General features: G+C 42.5%; 2 protein-coding genes across 5 annotated transcripts in view; one reads left to right on the top strand and one right to left on the bottom strand.

Annotated features, from left to right (window-relative positions):
• Positions 1-4347, top strand: part of znf710b (zinc finger protein 710b) — a 20767-nt gene extending 16420 nt beyond the window's left edge. For both annotated transcript variants that reach the window (XM_077023069.1, XM_077023068.1), the window contains exons 2-5: positions 1-777; positions 2261-2452; positions 2778-2949; positions 3074-4347. The exon at positions 1-777 is cut by the window's left edge and continues 777 nt beyond it. In XM_077023069.1, coding sequence (XP_076879184.1) covers positions 1-777; positions 2261-2452; positions 2778-2949; positions 3074-3252 — 1320 coding nt within the window. In that variant the 3' untranslated portion in view covers positions 3253-4347. The remainder of the gene's footprint in view (positions 778-2260; positions 2453-2777; positions 2950-3073) is intronic.
• Positions 4348-6630: 2283 nt separating this feature from the next.
• wdr76 (WD repeat domain 76) lies at positions 6631-13727 on the bottom strand. Of its 3 annotated transcripts, none has more exons than XM_077023066.1 (16): positions 13467-13727; positions 13128-13259; positions 12836-12967; positions 12676-12759; positions 12509-12598; positions 12357-12409; positions 12123-12216; positions 11935-12033; positions 11818-11858; positions 9729-9780; positions 8640-8798; positions 8246-8361; positions 8037-8135; positions 7691-7843; positions 7365-7418; positions 6631-7235 (listed from the first exon to the last, which is right to left on the bottom strand). In XM_077023066.1, the coding sequence occupies exons 1-16, from the start codon at positions 13539-13541 to the stop codon at positions 6974-6976; spliced, it is 1695 nt and encodes a 564-aa protein (XP_076879181.1). In that variant the 5' UTR covers positions 13542-13727; the 3' UTR covers positions 6631-6973. The 3 variants fall into 3 exon arrangements, with proteins under 3 accessions (XP_076879181.1, XP_076879180.1, XP_076879182.1); XM_077023065.1 differs by having other exon boundaries at positions 9729-9882; positions 13467-13726; XM_077023067.1 differs by lacking the exon at positions 13128-13259 and having other exon boundaries at positions 9729-9882.
• Positions 13728-20265: the final 6538 nt, after the last annotated feature.

Here is a 20265-nt window from a genome sequence, read left to right as displayed (position 1 = left end):
GAGGGCGGGGATATGGACGGAGTGGGGGACTTCGACGAGAGCAGTCAGGGCATGTTCTGGGGGGAGCACGTGGAGGGGGAGGCCCCGCGGGGCCGTCGCATCGACCGCCTGGACATCAACATCCAGATCAACGAGTCGTACTGCGTGGACGTGGGCGAGGGCCTGAAGCGCTGGAAGTGCCGCATGTGCGAGAAGTCGTACACGTCCAAGTACAACCTGGTCACGCACATCCTGGGCCACAACGGCATCAAGCCGCACGCCTGCCCCCACTGCGGCAAGCTCTTCAAGCAGCCCAGCCACCTGCAGACGCACCTGCTCACGCACCAGGGCACGCGGCCGCACAAGTGCGCCGTCTGCAAGAAGGGCTTCACCCAGACCAGCCACCTGAAGCGCCACATGCTGCAGCACTCGGACGTGAAGCCGTACAGCTGCCGCTTCTGCCGTCGCGGCTTTGCCTACCCCAGCGAGCTGCGCGCCCACGAGGTGAAGCACGAGCGCGGCCGCTGCCACGTCTGCGCCCAGTGCAGCATGGAGTTCCCCACCTACGCCCACCTCAAGCGCCACCAGGTCAGCCACCAGGGCCCCGCCTCCTTCCAGTGCGGCCAGTGCACCAAGGTGTTCGCCTACCGCAGCCAGCTGCAGAACCACGTGCTGAAGCACCAGACTCAGCGCTCCTTCTCCTGCAGCCAGTGTGGCCTGCAGTTCCTGCAGCTGCACCAGCTGCGCCAGCACTCCCTCACGCACAAGGTGCTCAAGCCCCAGACCCGGGCCTCCAAGGTACCGCCTTACTCCGCCTTACTCCGCCTTACTCCGTCTGCTAACTACACACGTATATTTGTAGTGAATGTATTATGTACGTACACAGAGATGGCTACGTGGACACACATAATTTTTTTTAGTGATAAATCAGAGCTAGTTTGGCATTTCATTTGGAAAATTAGGCCGATTCCCATTCACCATAGAAAATTAGGACATTTGCCTACGTCTAAAAGAAGTTGTACAGGTTTTAATCATGGCACGTAAAGTCCCGCTGTACTCTGTCAGGGGAAAATTATTAGTTGCAGTAACCTAACCTTACATGTTGGGTTTCAAGGCTAACGCCAACCATCAGGTTCTCATAGGTTAATGGGGATCTTGCAGGTTAACGAGATCATATTACACCATTGAATGCCTACTCTTCTTTAGAGCTACACAGCTGATTAAAATCATTTTACTGAAATTGTACTCTGGGCTCAGTAACAATAACTTCTGCTCAGTAAATGTCCACAGCGATTGTAAACAGCTGCCTGCTCCATGTAGAAATACACCCCTCCCATTATTAGAAAATGGTATTGATCAGAAACACCTTGTAGATGCACAGTTGACCACTATTGCCCAGTACTCCCCATTTCCAGTTTATCAGCAACTCTCTGACTCCTAATCAGTGGTCACATGACTGCTGTGGTGGTACGCCAGTCTCGGTGCACCAGTGACACCAGTATCTTGTCCAGCTGTGTGTGTCCAGAGAAAAGTGATGGAAAAGTTTTCTCTGAAATGAATGTTTTATGGGGCCAAAAGTCACACGATTCTGTTCCACCTGAGAGCAGGAATGTACAACACAGCAGACCTCTCCACTGGTCTTATGTTTTATATACACCTTATACAGTCAGGCTTTTTGCATAACTGCCATGGACAAAGATGCAACTTCGTTTGTATTTTCATCCCACAACTTTTCTGAAATACACATATTTGCAAAACACTGGACTGGATATGCAGTCATAGACCTAGTAAGACTACGGTGCGTGTAAGAATCCCATCTGTATGCCATGAGCATGTCACTGTCACTTCTGTGCTGAGGATCATTGCATAGCAAATATTCGCTGTGTTTCAAATAACGTATGAAGCAAGTGTGTTCTCGAATTTAGATTTTGTGGATTAGTGAGTGCATAAGTTATAGTTAGTTTTTTGCTTTAGTTAGCTTTTATGTACTAAATAAATTTATTTCATTCTACTTAGAACTGAATTACACAAATATCTGAACACAGTATGTGTACATATTTTATTAATTCAGCTAAAACTGTATAACTTTTGGGAGGCTGGTGTAAACTGTAAATTGTGCTCTATGTGGTGTTTCTCTTCAGTCTTGTCTCTGCATACATTTCCAAAAAGGCTCATTTATTTGGACAAAACCTGAAGCCTGATCTTAAACAATGTCTGACACATGAAAAACTGCATTCTGGGATTTGATTTAGTGTTTGTGCTGGTTTCTGTTGACCGACAGGGAATAAAGGGATTCAAGTGTGACGTGTGCGCACGCGAGTTCACACTGTCTGCGAACCTGAAGAGGCACATGCTCATCCACGCCAGCGTGCGGCCCTTCCAGTGCCACGTCTGCTTTAAGTCATTCGTCCAGAAACAGACCCTCAAAACCCACATGATTGTCCACCTGCCTGTGAAGCCCTTCAAGTGCAAGGTAAGTATTCACAATGTCATCAGTGACTCCCCCAATCAACTTTCCCCACTCGTGCTACTCCCAACATAGATCTGTCCAACTCTGTTAGAATCAGGTGCCTCTGTTTTGTTGTTTGTTTGTCTTTTTTACACTAATTACGGAGGAGGAAAAGAACACTACATGAATTGGGGGAAATGTGGTTTGTAATCAGACTGTAGTCCTCCAGGATACCTTCAGTCCTTCGTCTGAACCTAGAACACAAGCCAGATTCTCTTGAGTTCCTTGTTGTTATTATACCTCACCACTGTGTCTCCAGTTCATTGCTGTCCACATTGGTGCCTTGCAGGTCTGTGGGAAGTCATTTAACCGAATGTACAACCTCCTGGGTCACATGCATCTCCATGCGGGCAGCAAGCCGTTCAAGTGTGCTTACTGCTCCAGCCGCTTCAACCTAAAGGGGAACCTTAGTAGACACATGAAGGTGAAACATGGTATGGATATTTCTCCAGATGGACAAGGTGAGGAACAACTACCAAAATACGTCAAGTCCCTTTTCTACCAGTTTCATTTTATGTTATGTTTGTGTACTGTCTTATAGCAGTGAACAAGTTCATAAAAATTTTCATCTCATTCCTTTATCAGATGCTCCTCCAGATCTAGAACCTCACGACAACTATGAGGAAGAGAACTTCCACTTCACCGCACCTGAGAATATGGATAGTAATGATGCACCTAATCTTACCAAGCTCTCTGAGGTGGCTATCCAGGAGCTGGACTACTATAACTTTGGAAAAGATGTGGCAAGCTATAATACAGCCTGAACACTACACTTGGGCTGAAATGCTCTTAAGTAACAGGTGACCTGGGCTGGCTGAGATGTTTCTCCAGGAGAGCCAAGGCCTAGCTTTTAGGAATGAGGGCCTAGTGATGTCCTTGGTCTCACTCCCATGGTAACTACTCTGGTCCTGTTTCTGAAGAAACAGACCGAGTCTGCTAGCTAAGAGTCTTTTGAACAGATCTAACAACGGTCACCCCTGTACGTTAGTACTTTGTGGATTATTATAGTTACATTTGAAACGGTCTCAACATACTGAACTGTAGGCGTGTTTACACTCACTCACTCTGGCAAATCACCCCATGACCGTTTGACAGCAGGAAGAGAGGCGCTAGTGCCACCTTGTGGTCTTCCTCTCTGCTGCACATCCCATTACATTTACAAATACTAATTTCCACTCCCTTTCACTACATTCGTTTACATTCGCTTACAATTACTCATAGAATTACTCCAAAAGACTCTTAGGTGAAAGAACGAATCTACACTGGTCAGTGTAGTATACAGGATGACTGGAATTCTGTATGTTATAGCGCGCGTGTGTATGTACGTTGTAGCGACTGTGCATGTATGACGTAATGAGTGAGTATGTATGAGCCTGTAGCAAGTATGTGTACGTTATAGTGTGTGAGTATGTCAGTAGTGAGTGTGTGTGTATGCTGCTGTGCACGTGTGAGAGTTGTAGGGCATGTGTATATGTACATAGTTGAGAGTCTGTATTTGGGCCTCATGTACCAAAGCTACTGCTCTCGGTCACACCCATTAGCGGCCCGCCCCTAAGCGCCACTACTGTTGCCAGAACTGAATATAACCATAAGAAATCTTTGGTTTAACAGCCACTTATTTTGTGAAGTATTATTGTTTCTTTATATTGATTTGCTATTTATTTTGCACTTTTGATTAAACAAGTTCATTTAATATCTTCTGGAAAAAAAAAACCCTGGTTTATCACTGACAGTTTGAGCTCTGGTCTGCCCTTCATCTTCCAAGGAGGCGGATCTTTGTTCCACATCCTTTGTATGCTGTTCCTTAAGGTAAACTTGCCGACTGTGTAGGTTCTTTAATTAAACCATTTTGAAGTGAAGTCATTTCCTTGCTTCCTTTTCTTATCCAGGTAAGTAACTTCAGGTCTATGAGATCTTTGTAGACAGTTTATACTCCCTTTTCAAGTACACTTGATCTAGCCATATTTACATTTACCATAGACCTGGCAAATCTACGCTGTTTACATTAAACCTGTCCCAATCTACAATAACCAGGAAAACTCACATTTACAGTAGACTAGAGCAACCCACATTCACGTTTACAGTAGACTGGAGCAACCCACATTTACAGTAGATCTGGTCAACCTACATTTTGGATTTTCTTAACGACATTTATTACATATGTGTGTACGTTGAACATTTGGATGTAGACAAGGGAAGATGTGAGTGAACCACCCAAACACCAGAACGTTATCAAACATTTAAACAAAAACAGTTCTTGGCATGGTGACGTCCCTACTCATGGGCAAACACTCAATCTGGTTCATTTATCTGGACTAAATGATGTTAGTGGTGTTGGTTCTGGTTATTGCAATCTCTTGAAATATTTATTTGTTGAAATTATACTTAGGTTTCCTCCTACTGGCATTAAAGTTGAAAATCACAGAATTCATAATCTTAGGTCAGTCAATCCTCCGGCCTTTTCTTCTATCCAAGTTTTTTTCCTTTGATCGTACCAGTCTGTGCTGTACAAAAAATTTTGATCTCCGCAAATGACAATGACAGTCTAAAGCTCTTGATCCACATGCCCCCTTGACCCGCCTTTCCCCTCCTCTCATTCCTGATCCTAGATCACTCCTGCATAAAAACAGCGGGAAGCTGCCCTGAGCGCCTTCATAAGTAAATAAAAATAACCATTCCATATCTTATAATGAACTCATTAAAATACAAGTCTGCAATCAACATTGCCCAATCATTTTTTTACTACAATAAAACCCTCTGTTACTGGCTCTGGTGAGCTATGTCAGGTATTTCTCCACTATTTTCTGAATAAAACTGACTCTGTTTAAACCCTTCTCAAACAACCCATAAATGTACATGACCATGCCGAAGGGGGATTTCTTTATGGACACTATTCATGTTTTCACTCTTCATTCATTTGATTTCACTCTGACCCCTCTGCAACATGCCAGCTATTCCCTGCACCCATTCCACTACTCAAATGTCTGCCAGATATCTGTTTCCATTTCTCACTTGATTAACATCCTTGGCATCTGGAATGCATATTTGGCATCCCGTTAAGAAATAAAAGCTGCTGCATTGTTCCAGTCAAGAAGACAGCTGGTTTAGACTCAAGTAATTTAAATAATTATCAGCCAATTTCAAATTTGACTTTCTCTTCTAAACTACTGGAAAAGGTTGCTGCGTCTGTTACAGTCCCATTTAGCATCATAATCTCAACAGTTCTAGTCTGGTTCATGCCAGAGACAGTTCTCCTTAGTATTGTAAATGGTCCTGTTGCTTCAGATTCTGGAGCAATTAGTATTCCACTACTTCTGTATCTCAGCTCTGCTTTTGAAAGTCTCATGACATTAAAAGACATTTCATTGTCATTCTGTTGCTTTTTCCTGGTTTAATTCCTACCTCAGACAAATGTTTATCATAATTAAATAATGCAAACCACCACTGTCCATGTTGCTCAAGACTTTCACCAGGGTTCTGTTCTCTCTACTCATCACTTTTATGCTCTTATTTGGAGATGTTTTGTCAGCATGGACTATTTTCATTGTTGTGCCGGTGACTGGTTTGAGGTTTAGCCTTTCTACTCCCTGGCCTCCTCCCTCTCTGACTACGTGTGTCTGATTTTGAGCTTGATGAATTCAAGTTTCCTTAAGATAAACACTGATGTCCTAATAATTGCACCGAAAGCATCTGTTAGCACCCACTTTGATATCTTTGTGAAGGATTTACATATAGTCCAGTGTCAGTCATAATCTGTCATCTTTTCCTTTCATTTGAATGTTGTTTACTAAAGTAGTCACCTGCCATCCAACATAACCAGTCTTTACCCCTCTGTAGCTAGAGTCCCGTATTACACACGACCTTCATTAAATATCCAATACAAATGAGTCCTTAGTCAGACTTGCTCTCCACACCACTCCACTAGCCCACACTTAGGTCTTCCAGTACTGGTCTAGTTGTTCAGTCAGTAGTAGAGCTTTCAGTGCAACAGATCCTAAACTAGAACTCCCTTCCTCAGGCAGGTCTCAAAACCTGTTTTCTTAGCCCTTTCCCTTCCTGCACTGTTCTTAATTTGTTAACTGCCCTACGTTTTATGCATGGTGTATGTGAAGCTACCTTGAGTGTGAGAAAGATGCTATATAAACAAATATTCTTTTTTAATTGTTATTCAAAAATGAGAATGCAGATAGATTATGGAACAAGTGAAAAGCAAAACGCCGTCACATACATGACACCCTAGGTTATAAAGTCAAATGATTTAATGGAATACAAATAACAAAACAGCATTTAAACACTTTTAGACCAATTACTGTGATCTGCTTCCACAGTTGCAGTGAAAGGATCATCCACAAAGCTTCACTTTTCATAACCCATGAAGTATGCAACTTACTGTAACTGTGTTTGTGTATAAAGGTTTCCAGACCTTAGTCACCAAATTTTATAAAACGTACAGAACAAATCAACATGTAGCAGACTCGAAACACGTTACTGAGGTGAGGAGAAAACGTGCAGCCTCCCGCCCTTGGTAGCAGCCAGTATGGCGTGTCTGTTGGGGTGGAACGCTGTGATGGGACACAATGCGGTCATGAGCTCCTCGTGCTGAAACGAGTAGAGGAGCTGGCCACTCTCGTGACACACTTGTATCTGACGAGGCCAGGTGTCTATGTTGCCCATGACAAAACAGTCCTCCTGCTTTGGGTCCCAAACTGCTTTTGGTCTGTCGTACTGGCTTACCTGCATCATTTTTCTGTGAGAGGAGACATGTTGCATGTTACTGGAAAGAATGTGTAGACCAATGAACAGCCAGTATCCTCATGGGACTGATGCTGAAGGCTTAGTCCTCTCATTATCTCAATTGTGTTGCATATGTACGTACTTGACTGAGCTTATGACAGGGGGATCGGTGACCAAACTGGAGGTGTTAAATACCCTAAAATGACCATAACGAACACAATAAAAAAGTTAATTTAAAAAATAATTTTTATCATTTAAAAATAATTCTTAATAAAAATGATTCTCTGCACGTTCACATTTACTTAAACACCATGAACTACAATCGGAAAACCTTTAAAAGTGTTCTTTCCTGGGACAAACTGGTAACCAGTTATTGAGTAATATTAAGAAAAAGCAACATTTTCTAATACAAAATTTTTTAAGAAAAAACAATAGTTACAAAAATAATCACAAAGACTATTTTGGTACCTGATTGTGCCAGTTGTGCATGAAGTCAGCATCCTGTTGCCTGTGCACGGTGAAAAGAAGGCACCTGAGATACTGTTAGAGTGCTCCATTAATGTGCACACAGGAGAGCTGACCTTCCTCTTCAGCAGACGACAATCATATATGTGCACATATCTTCAACGGGAACAGAAAATTGTCTTTGATAATTCTATATATTGTGTAACGTTTGAACTCTGAAGTCAGTTTTGATGCCAAAGTTACATTACTTAATTGAAAACCACCAACTTCTACATACATTTCATTCTACAATCATTTGATCAGTTTTGTATATAAAGCCGAATGTTGCTGCAATCGTGCCGTTTCAAACCTGCTCTCTACAGCCACAAAGTACTGCCTCTCCAGTGGGTGCACATGAACGCCACGCACAATGTGAGGATCCAACGTGTGCAGGGACTCATAGGATATCCTGTAAACATTCAAAACAAGTCTTGTTTTTTCTAATTTGCAAAGTTAAAACCACATTGAAGTGACCCAAACAACAAATGGATTTTAAAAACTAGGGAAGATCATTCTTACCCTCGGGTTCTGCGGTCAACTATGACAACATCTCCACCATTGTGGGCAATTAGTAAAGTTGAACAGTCCACAGAAAGGAAGTCAAAGCTTTTCAGCCCAGAGACTGAGTGGTACACCTATGTACAACATTACAAAAACATCGAGTTCTATGTAGATCAGATACAGGTAGCAAAATGGTTTTAACAAATATAAATTAGTATATGTATGTAGATTGTAAACCAGCTTTGTCTGCACAGAAAGTCACACCATAAAAAAAAAGTGTGGATTACTTTTGGAACACACCTAATAACAGTAAGGACACAAGACAGTAATGGCAACATGAGTGTGTTACAAAGTTTAGTCATTACAAGCAGCTGTTTATAAGAGTGGGCAGGGCCTAGTTTTGCCGTCAGACCTCTTCAAACAGCGCCCTCTCCAGGTCCATGCTGCGTGCGCTACCATCGTTGCTGACTGTGAGCAGGTTGGTAGGCTGAGCTGAGGAGAAGGCCAAGCAGGAAATGGAACGGGAGTGTGGCTCAAAAAGCAAGACGCCATCTTCACCCCAGTCCCTGCCCTTTCAAACACAAGCAGATCACAGTTCAAAAACTTTAGTGGTCTATAAATACATTTACTAATAAATAAATAAAATAAATGTACTTTTATCTGTCTGGTTTATTTTGACAGTATTATTTGACAGTAACAAGCCAAACCGAAAACGTATTAAAGCAGAATCCACTGCACCATGGTCAGGGAAGAAACAGTAAAGGGAAAACCCTATTACTCACTCAATCCGAAAGACCTATTTGGACACTATGTGCTGTTATAAACGCAATATTTATTTTAAAACACTTCTTTCGTGGGCATTTCCCCAACACATATTTTTGGTAGTCCACTCGCATCTCAGTGCCGCATGTAAAAATGACAAACACTCTTCAAAACACCAATGTCGGCATCATAACTGAGTGGAGATGCTCCGCTGTTCAAATAACATCCAGTCAGCAATGGTGCTGTGGTCGGAAACTGACCAGCGATGAATGGGGGAGAGTGACCGTGCATTTGATTGTTGTGAGAGTGATTGCCAGCAATTGGGATAAACTCTGTAATTGTACTCAATACAAGGGAGGCATTTCTAATGAAGTGCAATGGACGTAAAGTTGTAGTCAATTTAGGGTTTGCAGGGCAAGCAGGTCTGGAGTCCTGACGACTGCTGCTGTTGTTGTCTGAGTGTGTGTGCTTGTATGCCCAGTGGTGGGTGGTGCTCTGCTACTAGGGTCTGTCCTCTCTCCCCTTCCTGCACCCCATTCAGTCCCCCAGGGGGCTGTGGATCCGGGTAGAGATCCGCTTCTCGCCAGTGTGTGTGTGATTGGTAGTCTGTGACTTGTACCTGTGATAAATTGTAAAGCGCCTTGGGTATTCTGAAAGGCGCTATATAAATCGAACATTCATTCATTCATATAGCATCAGCCTTGTCAAAGTTATCGGCCTTTGGTCCCCGTGAACTTACCAGGGTCCAGAGGCCCAGGTGGCCCATACTGTCCCCAGCAGCCACGAGTAGGCTGGTGGAACATGGATGAAACGCAGCAGAGTTAATGCCCCTGGTCACCACCTTGGCAACAGCATTGGCATCTATGGACATCATCTTCAGATGTGCCAGGTACCTGAGACACAAAACACCTTGGTAGCTGCACGATCTCCAACAAGCATCCATGACCATGTTGGCCAGTAATTTACTCCAACCCAACCCAACTCACAAAGCAAACATTTATTAGGCAGAAAACTTTAAGCTTAGTTTGATCCAAGCCTGTCTTGTGGATCACTTTTCCAGGGCAGTATCACCATGACATCTTATGTTACACATCTTATCTGCTCAGTGGCAGGTTAACGTTTGAAACTGCTGATCATGAACAGCTCTTGGTTAAATTCTCTGGTGTATCAACTGTTTTTTCGAGAGCATCTCACTATGCATTTATAGCACATTTTCTATAAATTCAGAAATGCAATCTGTAAATTCAAATCACAGTGCCAGAGGATGGTGTCTGATGATCACGCCTTCCTCTCTACGCCTGTAATTCTTTTTGCCACGCCTCATCCCTCTTTCCCACCCACATGTGAAAAAAGTGTTGACAACAGTACAAGAGGAAGAGCATTTTTTGTCATCCATATAATGGTATGATATAATAATATAACATTCTACTGTTCGCTGTAGAAAAATACACAGCAAACAATAGAAAATGGTTATTCTCATCTCTACAAATTCTCAGAGGGAGCATAATATGAAACAATAGACATTTTTATGTTGAGACATGATATACATTGTCATATCTCCCAACCCCAAGAAGCACCAACTACTCCAACTACAACACTACAAATCCTATCATCCTATGATAGGATACAACCTGTGCAACAAATCAAGTCATGAAATTTCCTCGCTCCTAATTATTCCAGTCAACTGTCTTGTTAAGAATTGTGTAACAATTACTAAGAAATGTAATAAGACAATGGAAGTGTTTGGGAATGACAGCAACTCATCCACAAACTGGTAGGCCACGTAAACTGACAGAGGGGTCAGTGGATGCTGAAGCGCATAGTGCGAAGAAGTCGCCAACTTTCTGCAGAGTCAATCACAACAGACATCTAAACTTCCTGTGGCCTGCAGATTATCTCAAGAACAGTGCACAGAGAGCGTCATGGAATGGGTTTCCATGGTCGAGCAGCTATATCCACTCCATACCTCACCAAGTGCAATGCAAAGCGTCGGATGCAGTGGTGTAAAGCCCACCGCCACTGGACTCTAGAGCAGTGGAAGCACATTCTCTGGAGTGATGAGTTGCGCTTCTCCATCTGGAAATCTGATGGACAAGTCCGGGTTTGGGGGCTGCCAGGAGAATAGTAATTGTCTGACTGAATTGTGCCAAGTGTAAAGTTTGGTGGAGGGGGGACTATGGTGTGGGTTGTTTTTCAGGAGCTGGGCTTGGCCCCTTAGTTCCAGTGAATGCTTGAATGCTTCAGCATACCAAGACATTTTGGACAATTCCTTACTCCCAACTTTGTGGGAGCAGTTTGGAGCTGGCCCCTTCCTCTTCCAACATGACTGTGCATCAGTGCAGAAAGCAAGGTCCATAAAGACATGGATGGCAGAGTCTGGTGTGGATGAACTTGACTGGCCTGCACAGAGTCCTGACCTCAACCAGACATAACACCTTTGGGATGAATTAGGGCGGAGAATGAAAGCCAGGCCTTCCCATCCAACCTCAATACGTGACCTCACAAATGCTCTTCTGGAAGAATGGTCAAAAATCCCCATAAACACACTCCTAAACCTTGTAGACAGCCTTCTCAGAAGAGCTGAAACTGTTCTAGCTGGACCAACGTCATATTGAACCCTATGGATTAGGGATGTCACTTAAGCTCATATGTGAGTCAAGGAAGGTGAGCGAATACTTTTGGAAATACAGTGTATATACAGGTTATCAACTTTGTCTTAAAATCAATTAGAAGCATAAATACTGGTGCCTTTAAACCATAAAAAAAAGCAAATGTTATTTTACTTAATCGCATGCAAGGTGTGCTGTTAAAGTGAACGTATTTCTCACCTGTTTAAATCTGGCAGATGTTGGTCCTCTTTAATGTAGTCCTGTCTCACATAAGTTAAAATTAAGTGAAGGTGACAAATAAGACATAATGAAGACAACAAAAGAATCCCTCCCTACCTCTGTCCACAGCTTAAGGAGTCCCTCAGGGAGTCTGCTGTTTTCATCCATATTAATTGGGTTCACCTGGACATGTTCCGCTGGTTTACAGGCCCGAATCTTCCAAAAGAAAAAGTTGTTTAGATCATCAATGGAAGGGTTTGATATAGCATGTACTGTATGCAGCCAGAATCACACGTGACCCTTACTTTTCTCACTGGTCCTGCAGCCGAGGTCTCTGAAAGCCCTTTGCTCTGTAACCTTAGTGACTTGCGATGAGGGAGCACTTCGACCGCCTTCACTCTGAATTAAAATCATTTTATTTATTTTTTTTTGCAGTCAGTGAGAAATTTGTCAGCAATTTGTTTGCAACCATGACACTGTACAAACTGATGAGATAAAAATCTACAAAATCTTTGTCTAAAGATTGGTTCATAACTTACTTTTTGATGATTCGCTGAGAGGACTTAGGTTTTGTCCTCAGTGCTTCCAAGACCTGCCGACAGTCAAGACTTCATTACAAGGCCCATAACTCCACTCCTATTTCTACTGTTTCAACAGCTACATGAATGTTAGGAAAGTTTTACATGTCTACCTGAGGCAGTTCCAGAAAGCAAAGGAAGGACTTGTTCTGTTTGATATTTTCAAGGCGCTTAAGTTCATACTCAGACAAATGTTGATGACCCTATGAAAAAACACACGATGACCAACTCGCCCCAAGAGCCTGCATGTTAAGGGAAAACATGCTGCATATTCACTTACTGAACTGCAAGCTTCCTTAGATCTGCGATTTGAATCTGCACCCTTTGCTGCAACTTGAATCCGTTCCACATCTTTTCTAGTTCTCTGATGATGAAAGTCAAAGTCATGATCATTATGTGAACACACAAACTTTAATACTATGGTTATGGCGGTTGCAGACCTCTCCTTTGACTGTCTTGTTTGTAGGCTCTCTCTCTTCAGAGCTTTTCGGTTCTCTTTCTCGTTTCAACTTGACTCGTTGAGACCGACGCACTTGTCTGGTTACACTAGGACTCTCATACTCCGTGGTCTCCTAAAAACATGTTAAAGCGTTTGACAGCACATCGCACTGGTATCCGGGCTTTCTAAACTAGATTACAGGGCGGATATACAGTAACTGTGAGCTAGCTAGAGTGCAAGTTAGGATTCACACTTGTTAATTAACTAGCCAATTAGTTATGGCGGTTGCAGACCTCTCCTTCGACTCCCTTGTTTGTAGGCTCTCTCTCTTCAGAGCTTTTCGGTTCTCTTTCTCGTTTCAACTTGACTCGTTGAGACCGACGCACTTGTCTGGTTACACTAGGTCTCTCATACTCCGTGGTCTCCTAAAAAAATGCAAGTTAGGATTCACACTTGTTAACTAGCCAATTAAGAATCAACTAAACTTTGGAGTTAGTCAGCTAACATGCTAAGAAACTTTAACAGACGTCAGCTACAACACACTGGCTCTAAAAGCTCAGTTTACTTAATCTAGTGAGGTAGCTAGTGAGAAATCCCAGAGCGTTTTAAAAAGAAACGTGCTACTTGTTCACCTCTAACCGATGTAGTTTCACAACACAATCGTAATGAACCGTGGTCCCTTGAGTAGTTACAAAAGACGCATCCATACCACTCCCACGTGTTTAAAATGTGCCAAAATGTTATACTAGATGGCTAAACCGCTGCAAGGCTGACGATAACAAAATAGCAGCATTACATATATGCATTATTCTGCAGATCATCACTCAACGTTACGACAACTCTCGCCAAAGCCCGCGTGACGTGTTTCCAACGCCTCAGTAAGGAGAGCAGCTATTGGCTGTCCTAGAAGTCGACGAATGACGTTGGCACCTAATTTGCATAATTAATGCTTTAATGCTTTGTATAAATAATTTTTACGTAAATTAAATAAACTGTGTGAGTTAAACGCAGTGATTTCTTTTGATGTCACACTGAAGGCGCGTTTAATTTTACATCCCGCTCTGTAAATACGGGGCGGGGTGAGTCAGCGGCGGGGTTTGAGCATGCGCAGTTCATTTTCGGTGTGGACGTGGAGCGGTGCGGGTCTGCTCGGTGAGGCTGCACTGTGAGAGTTGTGGGACAGGGCTCACGGCAGCTCCCGCTGCTCGCTGAGGACAGTAACTGAAGAGCGTAGGGTTCATCTCACAGTGTCCAAAAGTCTCCAATAACCCCACAAAATGTCGCTAGATATATCGCTTAAAAAAGTCACTAAAGGGTCTGAAAAGTCGCTACATATAGCGACAAAGTTGACAGCAGTGGACGGTTCACGGACACCGCACTGGTTGCGTCGGCGACACGTTGTAAAACATTGCAGCGTTTACATTTCTCCACCGAGTGAATTTTACTTTCAAGTCAATTGATTGTCATAAACTGTAAAATCTACTGTTTGTCAAGTATGGATTTGAATAAATTTCCTTGGGTAATACTTGTGGATTCATTGCGTGCGCACATGTGTGTATTTCGCTATATTTAGAAAATCGGGCTAAACGTGGTGTCCACCTGGTCTAACAGACATACTGGTGTATACATATTGGTATAGCCTACACTTTACCAATACCAATGATGCAAGGATGTTGGACAAATAGTTGGCCGCTCTATCAATATTGTGGCCCCTAATGGCCCCTTACTCATCCACTGTGATTTACTCAGAAAAATCCAAGATCTGCCTCTGGAGAGAAAGAAAGATGTGGAAAATTAATTCATACTTTGACAAGCCAACTGAGTTCTCAACATAATGTTATAATGGCCAAATACAACAAAAAATATTGTTCAGTATTACCTGTGAAAGGTAGCTAATTCTCCAAGTTATGGTTTGGATTGTGGCTCGTCAGTAGGGGGCACTGATACGCCACCCCCATCGAATAATCTAGAGAATAAATGCAAAAGTATTATGTAACTAATAATTCTAGCCATTATAATTTTTTTAAGAACTAATTATATCCGCTGAATTTCTGTGACATTAAATGTATACCGTGTACTTCTTGCATGTGGGGCTAATGGGTGTCTGTGGCTAATGGCTGTGAGTAACATCATACTCAGGTACAATGAAATTTCACATGACTTCTTTTACAGAGGTTACAAGGCAGTACAAAGAAGGTTGTGCCATTGTGTAAGTTGAAAAGGTTTACAATATAAATGAATGGTTATACATATACATGGTTAAATGTATGATTAAATGCACAAGGGGTTGGGTGTTATGAGATCTATAATTACAGCTGGACTTGGGTGCTGAAAATGTGTGCAGAGCAATTTGTGTCGATTCCTTCAGCCTATTTTTAATCTGAGCTGCAGCCTCAAAAGAGTTGTGTTTATGTCTTGTGTGATTCCTGTCCCCAAGAAAATGCAGCCAATGGATCTAAGTGACTATTGTCCTGTTGCATTGACATCCCACTTAACGAAGACACTCAGGCTGGTGTTTGCTTATCTGATATCTCTGGTCAGAACTACCTGTGACCCTCTGAGGTTTGCGTATCAGGTTGGCAAAGGAGTGGACGATGCAGTTATCTACCTGCTGGACAGAACATACACTCACCTGTACGTGAGACACATCAGGCAGAACTGTGAGAATCATGTTCTTTGATTTCTCCAGTGCATTCAACACCATACAGCCTGTGCTGCTGTGAGAAGATTTGGCTTATGCAATTGGATGATTAAATCGTCCCATGGATACTGGACTATCTGATTGGGTGACCTCAGTATGTGAGACTGCAGGGATGTATCTCAGACAAGGGGGTGTGCAGTGTTGGTACACCCCAGGGAACTGTACTACAAGCCCCCTTCCTGTTCTACCTCTACACCTCTGACTTACAACACAGTGTCCTCTCATCTGCATTGTGCATTGACACGGCTATCGTGGGGCATATCAGTGATAGACAGGAAGAGGAATACAGGAGGCTGGTGTAGGACTTTGCTGTTTGGTGTAAGCTGAACCACCTGCAGCTTAACATCATAAGATGTTAAGTGCTGGGGCAACTGCATCAACAAGAGCACTCTGAACACACTCAACAAGCTTGTTGGGAAGGCTGGCTCAGTGGGAGAAGTAAAGCTGGACTCCCTGGAGGCTGTGGCAGGGCACAGGACACTACCAGCTACTGGCCAACTCTTGGGCCACACCTCACACCTCCTGCAATCTGGAGAGACAGAGAAGCACATTTAGTGGCAGATGGTTAGAGCTGTGTTGTGTTAAAGAGTGCCTTGTGAGATCTTTCTTATCCACTGCTATAAGACTCTGAGTCACACTATTGCAGCGGTGGCACTGAGCACTGCTGAACCACTTCACTCTCTGTCCAAGGCACAGGCGCGGTACATCTCCACCTAAACTCTAATAATACTTTCTGCATTCCCTTTTCCACTCTGCACTTTATACTGTAAACATTGCTGCTGAATTTTGTTTGTAATACATGAACTTTCTTACATTACTTAGTGATATTTACTCTCATGTACATGCTATCCATATCCAAATATTTAGAACATGATATAGAAAAACACTCACAATTTTTCTCTCTTGCCCCTTGCTCTTTGCAAATCTTATTCTATAGTCCCCCCCCCCCCCCCGTTGTACTTTATTCTTGTTTTTTGTTTTTATTGTGACTATGTGTGTGTGTATATGTGTGCATGTGTGTGTGTGTGTGTGGTAGTTGGACACAGAAGTACACAGAATCAGAATAGACTATTTCACCAAATATGTTAGATATACAAAGAATTTGTGGTGGTGTGTGCACACATGCATGACATGTAGCATAGACAAGTGTACTGACTATTTACATATATACAAGAGAATCAAGACTTTAAAGTAAGGGGTAAATAAAACTATTCACTCAAAATCAAGAGAGCAAATATAAATGCACCAATGGAATGGAGCCCAGCCTGTTGAATATGTGAATGTGTGCCTATGAGCAGAATCAAAGGAAACATACTTTATTATGATTCATATGAATCTATTACTTTATATTGCAGTTCTGAACATTGTACAGTGCAAACATGCATCATGTTACATGACAGTTGGTCCCCAGTAAGATAAGTAAGTGAGGATTTGTTTAAAGTACAAAGTGTCCACTGTGATCAACGAGTCCTACAGCTGTGGGGTAAAAGCTCTTTGTCTTTTTGACCTGACCTTGATGGCCCTGAGTGGAAGAGGTGGTTTTTGGGGTGAGAGAGGTCAGACATGATCTCTGCGCACTTTGTAACCTTGCTATTGTAAATGTCCTGAGGTGTTGGCAGACTGATCACCGGTTGAATTTCTTAAGCTGCCATAGAAAGAACATTCTCTGCTGTACTCTCTTTGTGACACAACCTTGTGGATCGCAAGTACGGTCCAATTGTCTGACGTGATTCACTAGCCACAACTGCTGACTTCTGTTCGCCAGAAACACTGTGATCCACTGGCAGATGGAATCTGGCACAGATAGCTTTAACAGTGTCACCTGCAAGAGCAGAAATAACATTAATAAATAATAATTTAACATGGCAAAAACCTCTAATGAGTCTGCAACACAACAATAGCATATCTCTTAAGGTGCTATGTAATTATCACACTGACTAAAGCATTTTTAATATATATGAAAGGTCCTATCAACAATTAACAGCAAAGTTACAACTCCAAGAGGCTAAGCAAAATGTGTCATCTGTGACTGCATAGTAACCATGATCCAGGAAACCTCAGGGAACCAGAATATGGCCTAAAAGAAGCTATTCACAGGTAGGTGAGTCATTGACCAATCACGATTCACAGTCCCAACTGTTAATTCTCATGATGATTCAGTTTTCACAGCACCAGCTGCAGCATCGTCTCTTGTATGACCTGCAAAACAAGACTAGAGAAGCACAGATGCACAAACCACACTCAAAGGTGTTGCCTATAGCACTGGTCTGTGCTGGGACGATGGTGGTGGACTTCAAACACTTGGAAAAAACCAGAGGTGTCAATTCCAGGTTCAGAAAGTAAAAGTCCTCACCAGGATTTTGCTCAGGCTTCCTGGATTGTGTTGATTCCACAAATTTTACCTGGATTGCACTAATTAGAAATTAGAAAATCTAGCAAGCTTGAGCAAAATCCTGGTGAGGACTTTTACTTTCTGAACCTGGAATTGACACCGCTGGAAAAAGCATAAAGTTCTAAAGATTAGCAGATCTTTTTGATTACTGATGCTAGTTGATCTCAGCTGTTATTTAGGGTGGATGGTGAGACAAGATCTGGACATAAGGTTTTTCTCAGACAGTTGCCACTTAGGTCCAGGGATAGGTGACCATTGCAGTACTTTCAAATTTGCAGTAGAACTCATTCAGATCATTGGTGACCTATGAACACTGTTTGAGTTTATCTGAAAACCACAGCTGTTCTTTGTTGTAATGCACCCATGCTGATGTCTTCACACGTTATCACAGTGTCTGTGATTTGTCCAGGCTAGAAGGACTAAGACACAGGTTCAGAACAGTTTGTGGGACTGATGGAGTTAAAAGTGAAGCTAAAGTCCACAAAACACATTTTCATGTAACGTTCTTGTCCTTCTAAGTGTATCAAGGCAATGCACAACACTGATATGATGGCATTTTCTATGGAGCGATTTAACTAGTATGCAAAGTGGTACTTGTCCACATCAGATAGGATGATGGCTCTCATGTGTGATAGCACAAGCTTCCCAAAACACTTCATGACTATAGGCATTATAATCATTAGATAATAGTCATGCAGGCATTTCACAGCTGAATTTCTGGGCACTGGAATGATTGTGAATGATTTCAGACATATTGGAACAGCAGCAAGCGACAGATTGAGTATGTTGGCAAACATCTCTGTAAGCTGGCTGGCATATGTTTTCTCTACTTTGACAGAAGCTGTACCTGGGCTTGATGCTTTGCTAGCATTCACCGTCTTTTGTGTGGTCCTCACCAGATGATGCTGTAGGCCTCTAGCAGGCAGGGAGGCAACCACCCCGTTTGAGTGTAAAAGGCAGCCAAGAACTTGATCAAGACATCCGGCAGTGTGGCATCATTACTGAGCAGCATATTGTTGCTGATTTGTTGTTTTTAAATCCTTAATGGGCTTTTTGTATCTGCAATTGTATAGCTGATGCCTATCCTGTGCCTCACTGTAGGCTTGTTTGTCATCTGAATTCTGGATCTCACTCCTTGAGTAGTATCCTCACCTGGAGTAGTGTCCTCACCTTGAGTAACATCCTCACACCTGGAGTAGTGTCCTCATCTTGAGTAGTATTCTCACACCTGGAGTAGTGTCCTCGCCTTGAGTAGTATACTCACCTGGAGTAGTGTCCTCACCTGGCATGGTGTCTTCACCTGGCATAGTATCCTCACCTTGAGTAGTATACTCACCTACAGTAGTATCCTCACCTGGAGTAGTGTCCTCACCTTGAGTAGTATCCTCACCTTGCCATTCATCCATAGCTTTTGTTTACTACTGACCTACATACACCTTATTTTATCATGAGGTCTCACATAAACATGCATCAAATTTATATAAGCTGGACCAGTCCGGTCAAATGGAACATGACATTTAAGACTGCATAATAGACATAACAAAACGTTTCTTAACTTATTAAATGCTAGGAGTGATGTCAATTAATCCGTCTCAGACTCAGGTTTTCCATGCTGTCTGACTCTCCTGACTGAGCTCACAAAGTGCTTTATTATCGAATGGTGTGAGAGGTCAAAGTTACAACCTCCTTTTCAATATGATCATGCCAGGATGCATAACTGCCATGTGTGTAACCCCAGGATGAGATTTCATCTGGGACAGGTTTACAAAAAAACATTAGAGATTAAGATCTTAAATGAGACACAGTGTTCAGTGAGGTTCCTGCTTTATCATTTAACAATGTGTAATGATGCAGCCAAGACCGTTCTCATAGGTCAGAATCACGTCTTTCCACCTGTGACACTTACATGTGAATTTTGTAGTCAGATTTGAAATCAGATTTATATGTTGGGATTTGATTCTGGCCAGTATAGTGTGGACTTTTTGTAAATAATATGGTAGGTGTTGACAGTGTTGACATGGTGTAAATAGTGTGTTAAAACAGTGTTAAAAATGTATTAATTGTGTGCTGAGAGCCTGACTTCTGGTTTCTGATTACTATGTCACATTACGTCATGTGCAGTCTCACCAATGATTTGGAAAAATGTAAGCATGGTTAGATAGGGGCTAGGACTGGGACAATATATAATAATTTAAAAGATTGTACCACTAGTCTATTATTAACCAGACTAATCATGAATCATTTATCTCCTAATCTCCTGGCTGACAGAGCATGAGAAGAGGTCAACACCTCTTACAGTTATTATTCTGTAAAGTAAACCCAATAAATTTGTGTCTTT

Source organism: Brachyhypopomus gauderio, chromosome 12 (genome assembly GCF_052324685.1).
Source record: "Brachyhypopomus gauderio isolate BG-103 chromosome 12, BGAUD_0.2, whole genome shotgun sequence".
Classification (NCBI taxonomy): Eukaryota; Metazoa; Chordata; class Actinopteri; order Gymnotiformes; family Hypopomidae; genus Brachyhypopomus; species Brachyhypopomus gauderio.
This window is presented reverse-complemented; position numbering and strand designations above follow the sequence as displayed.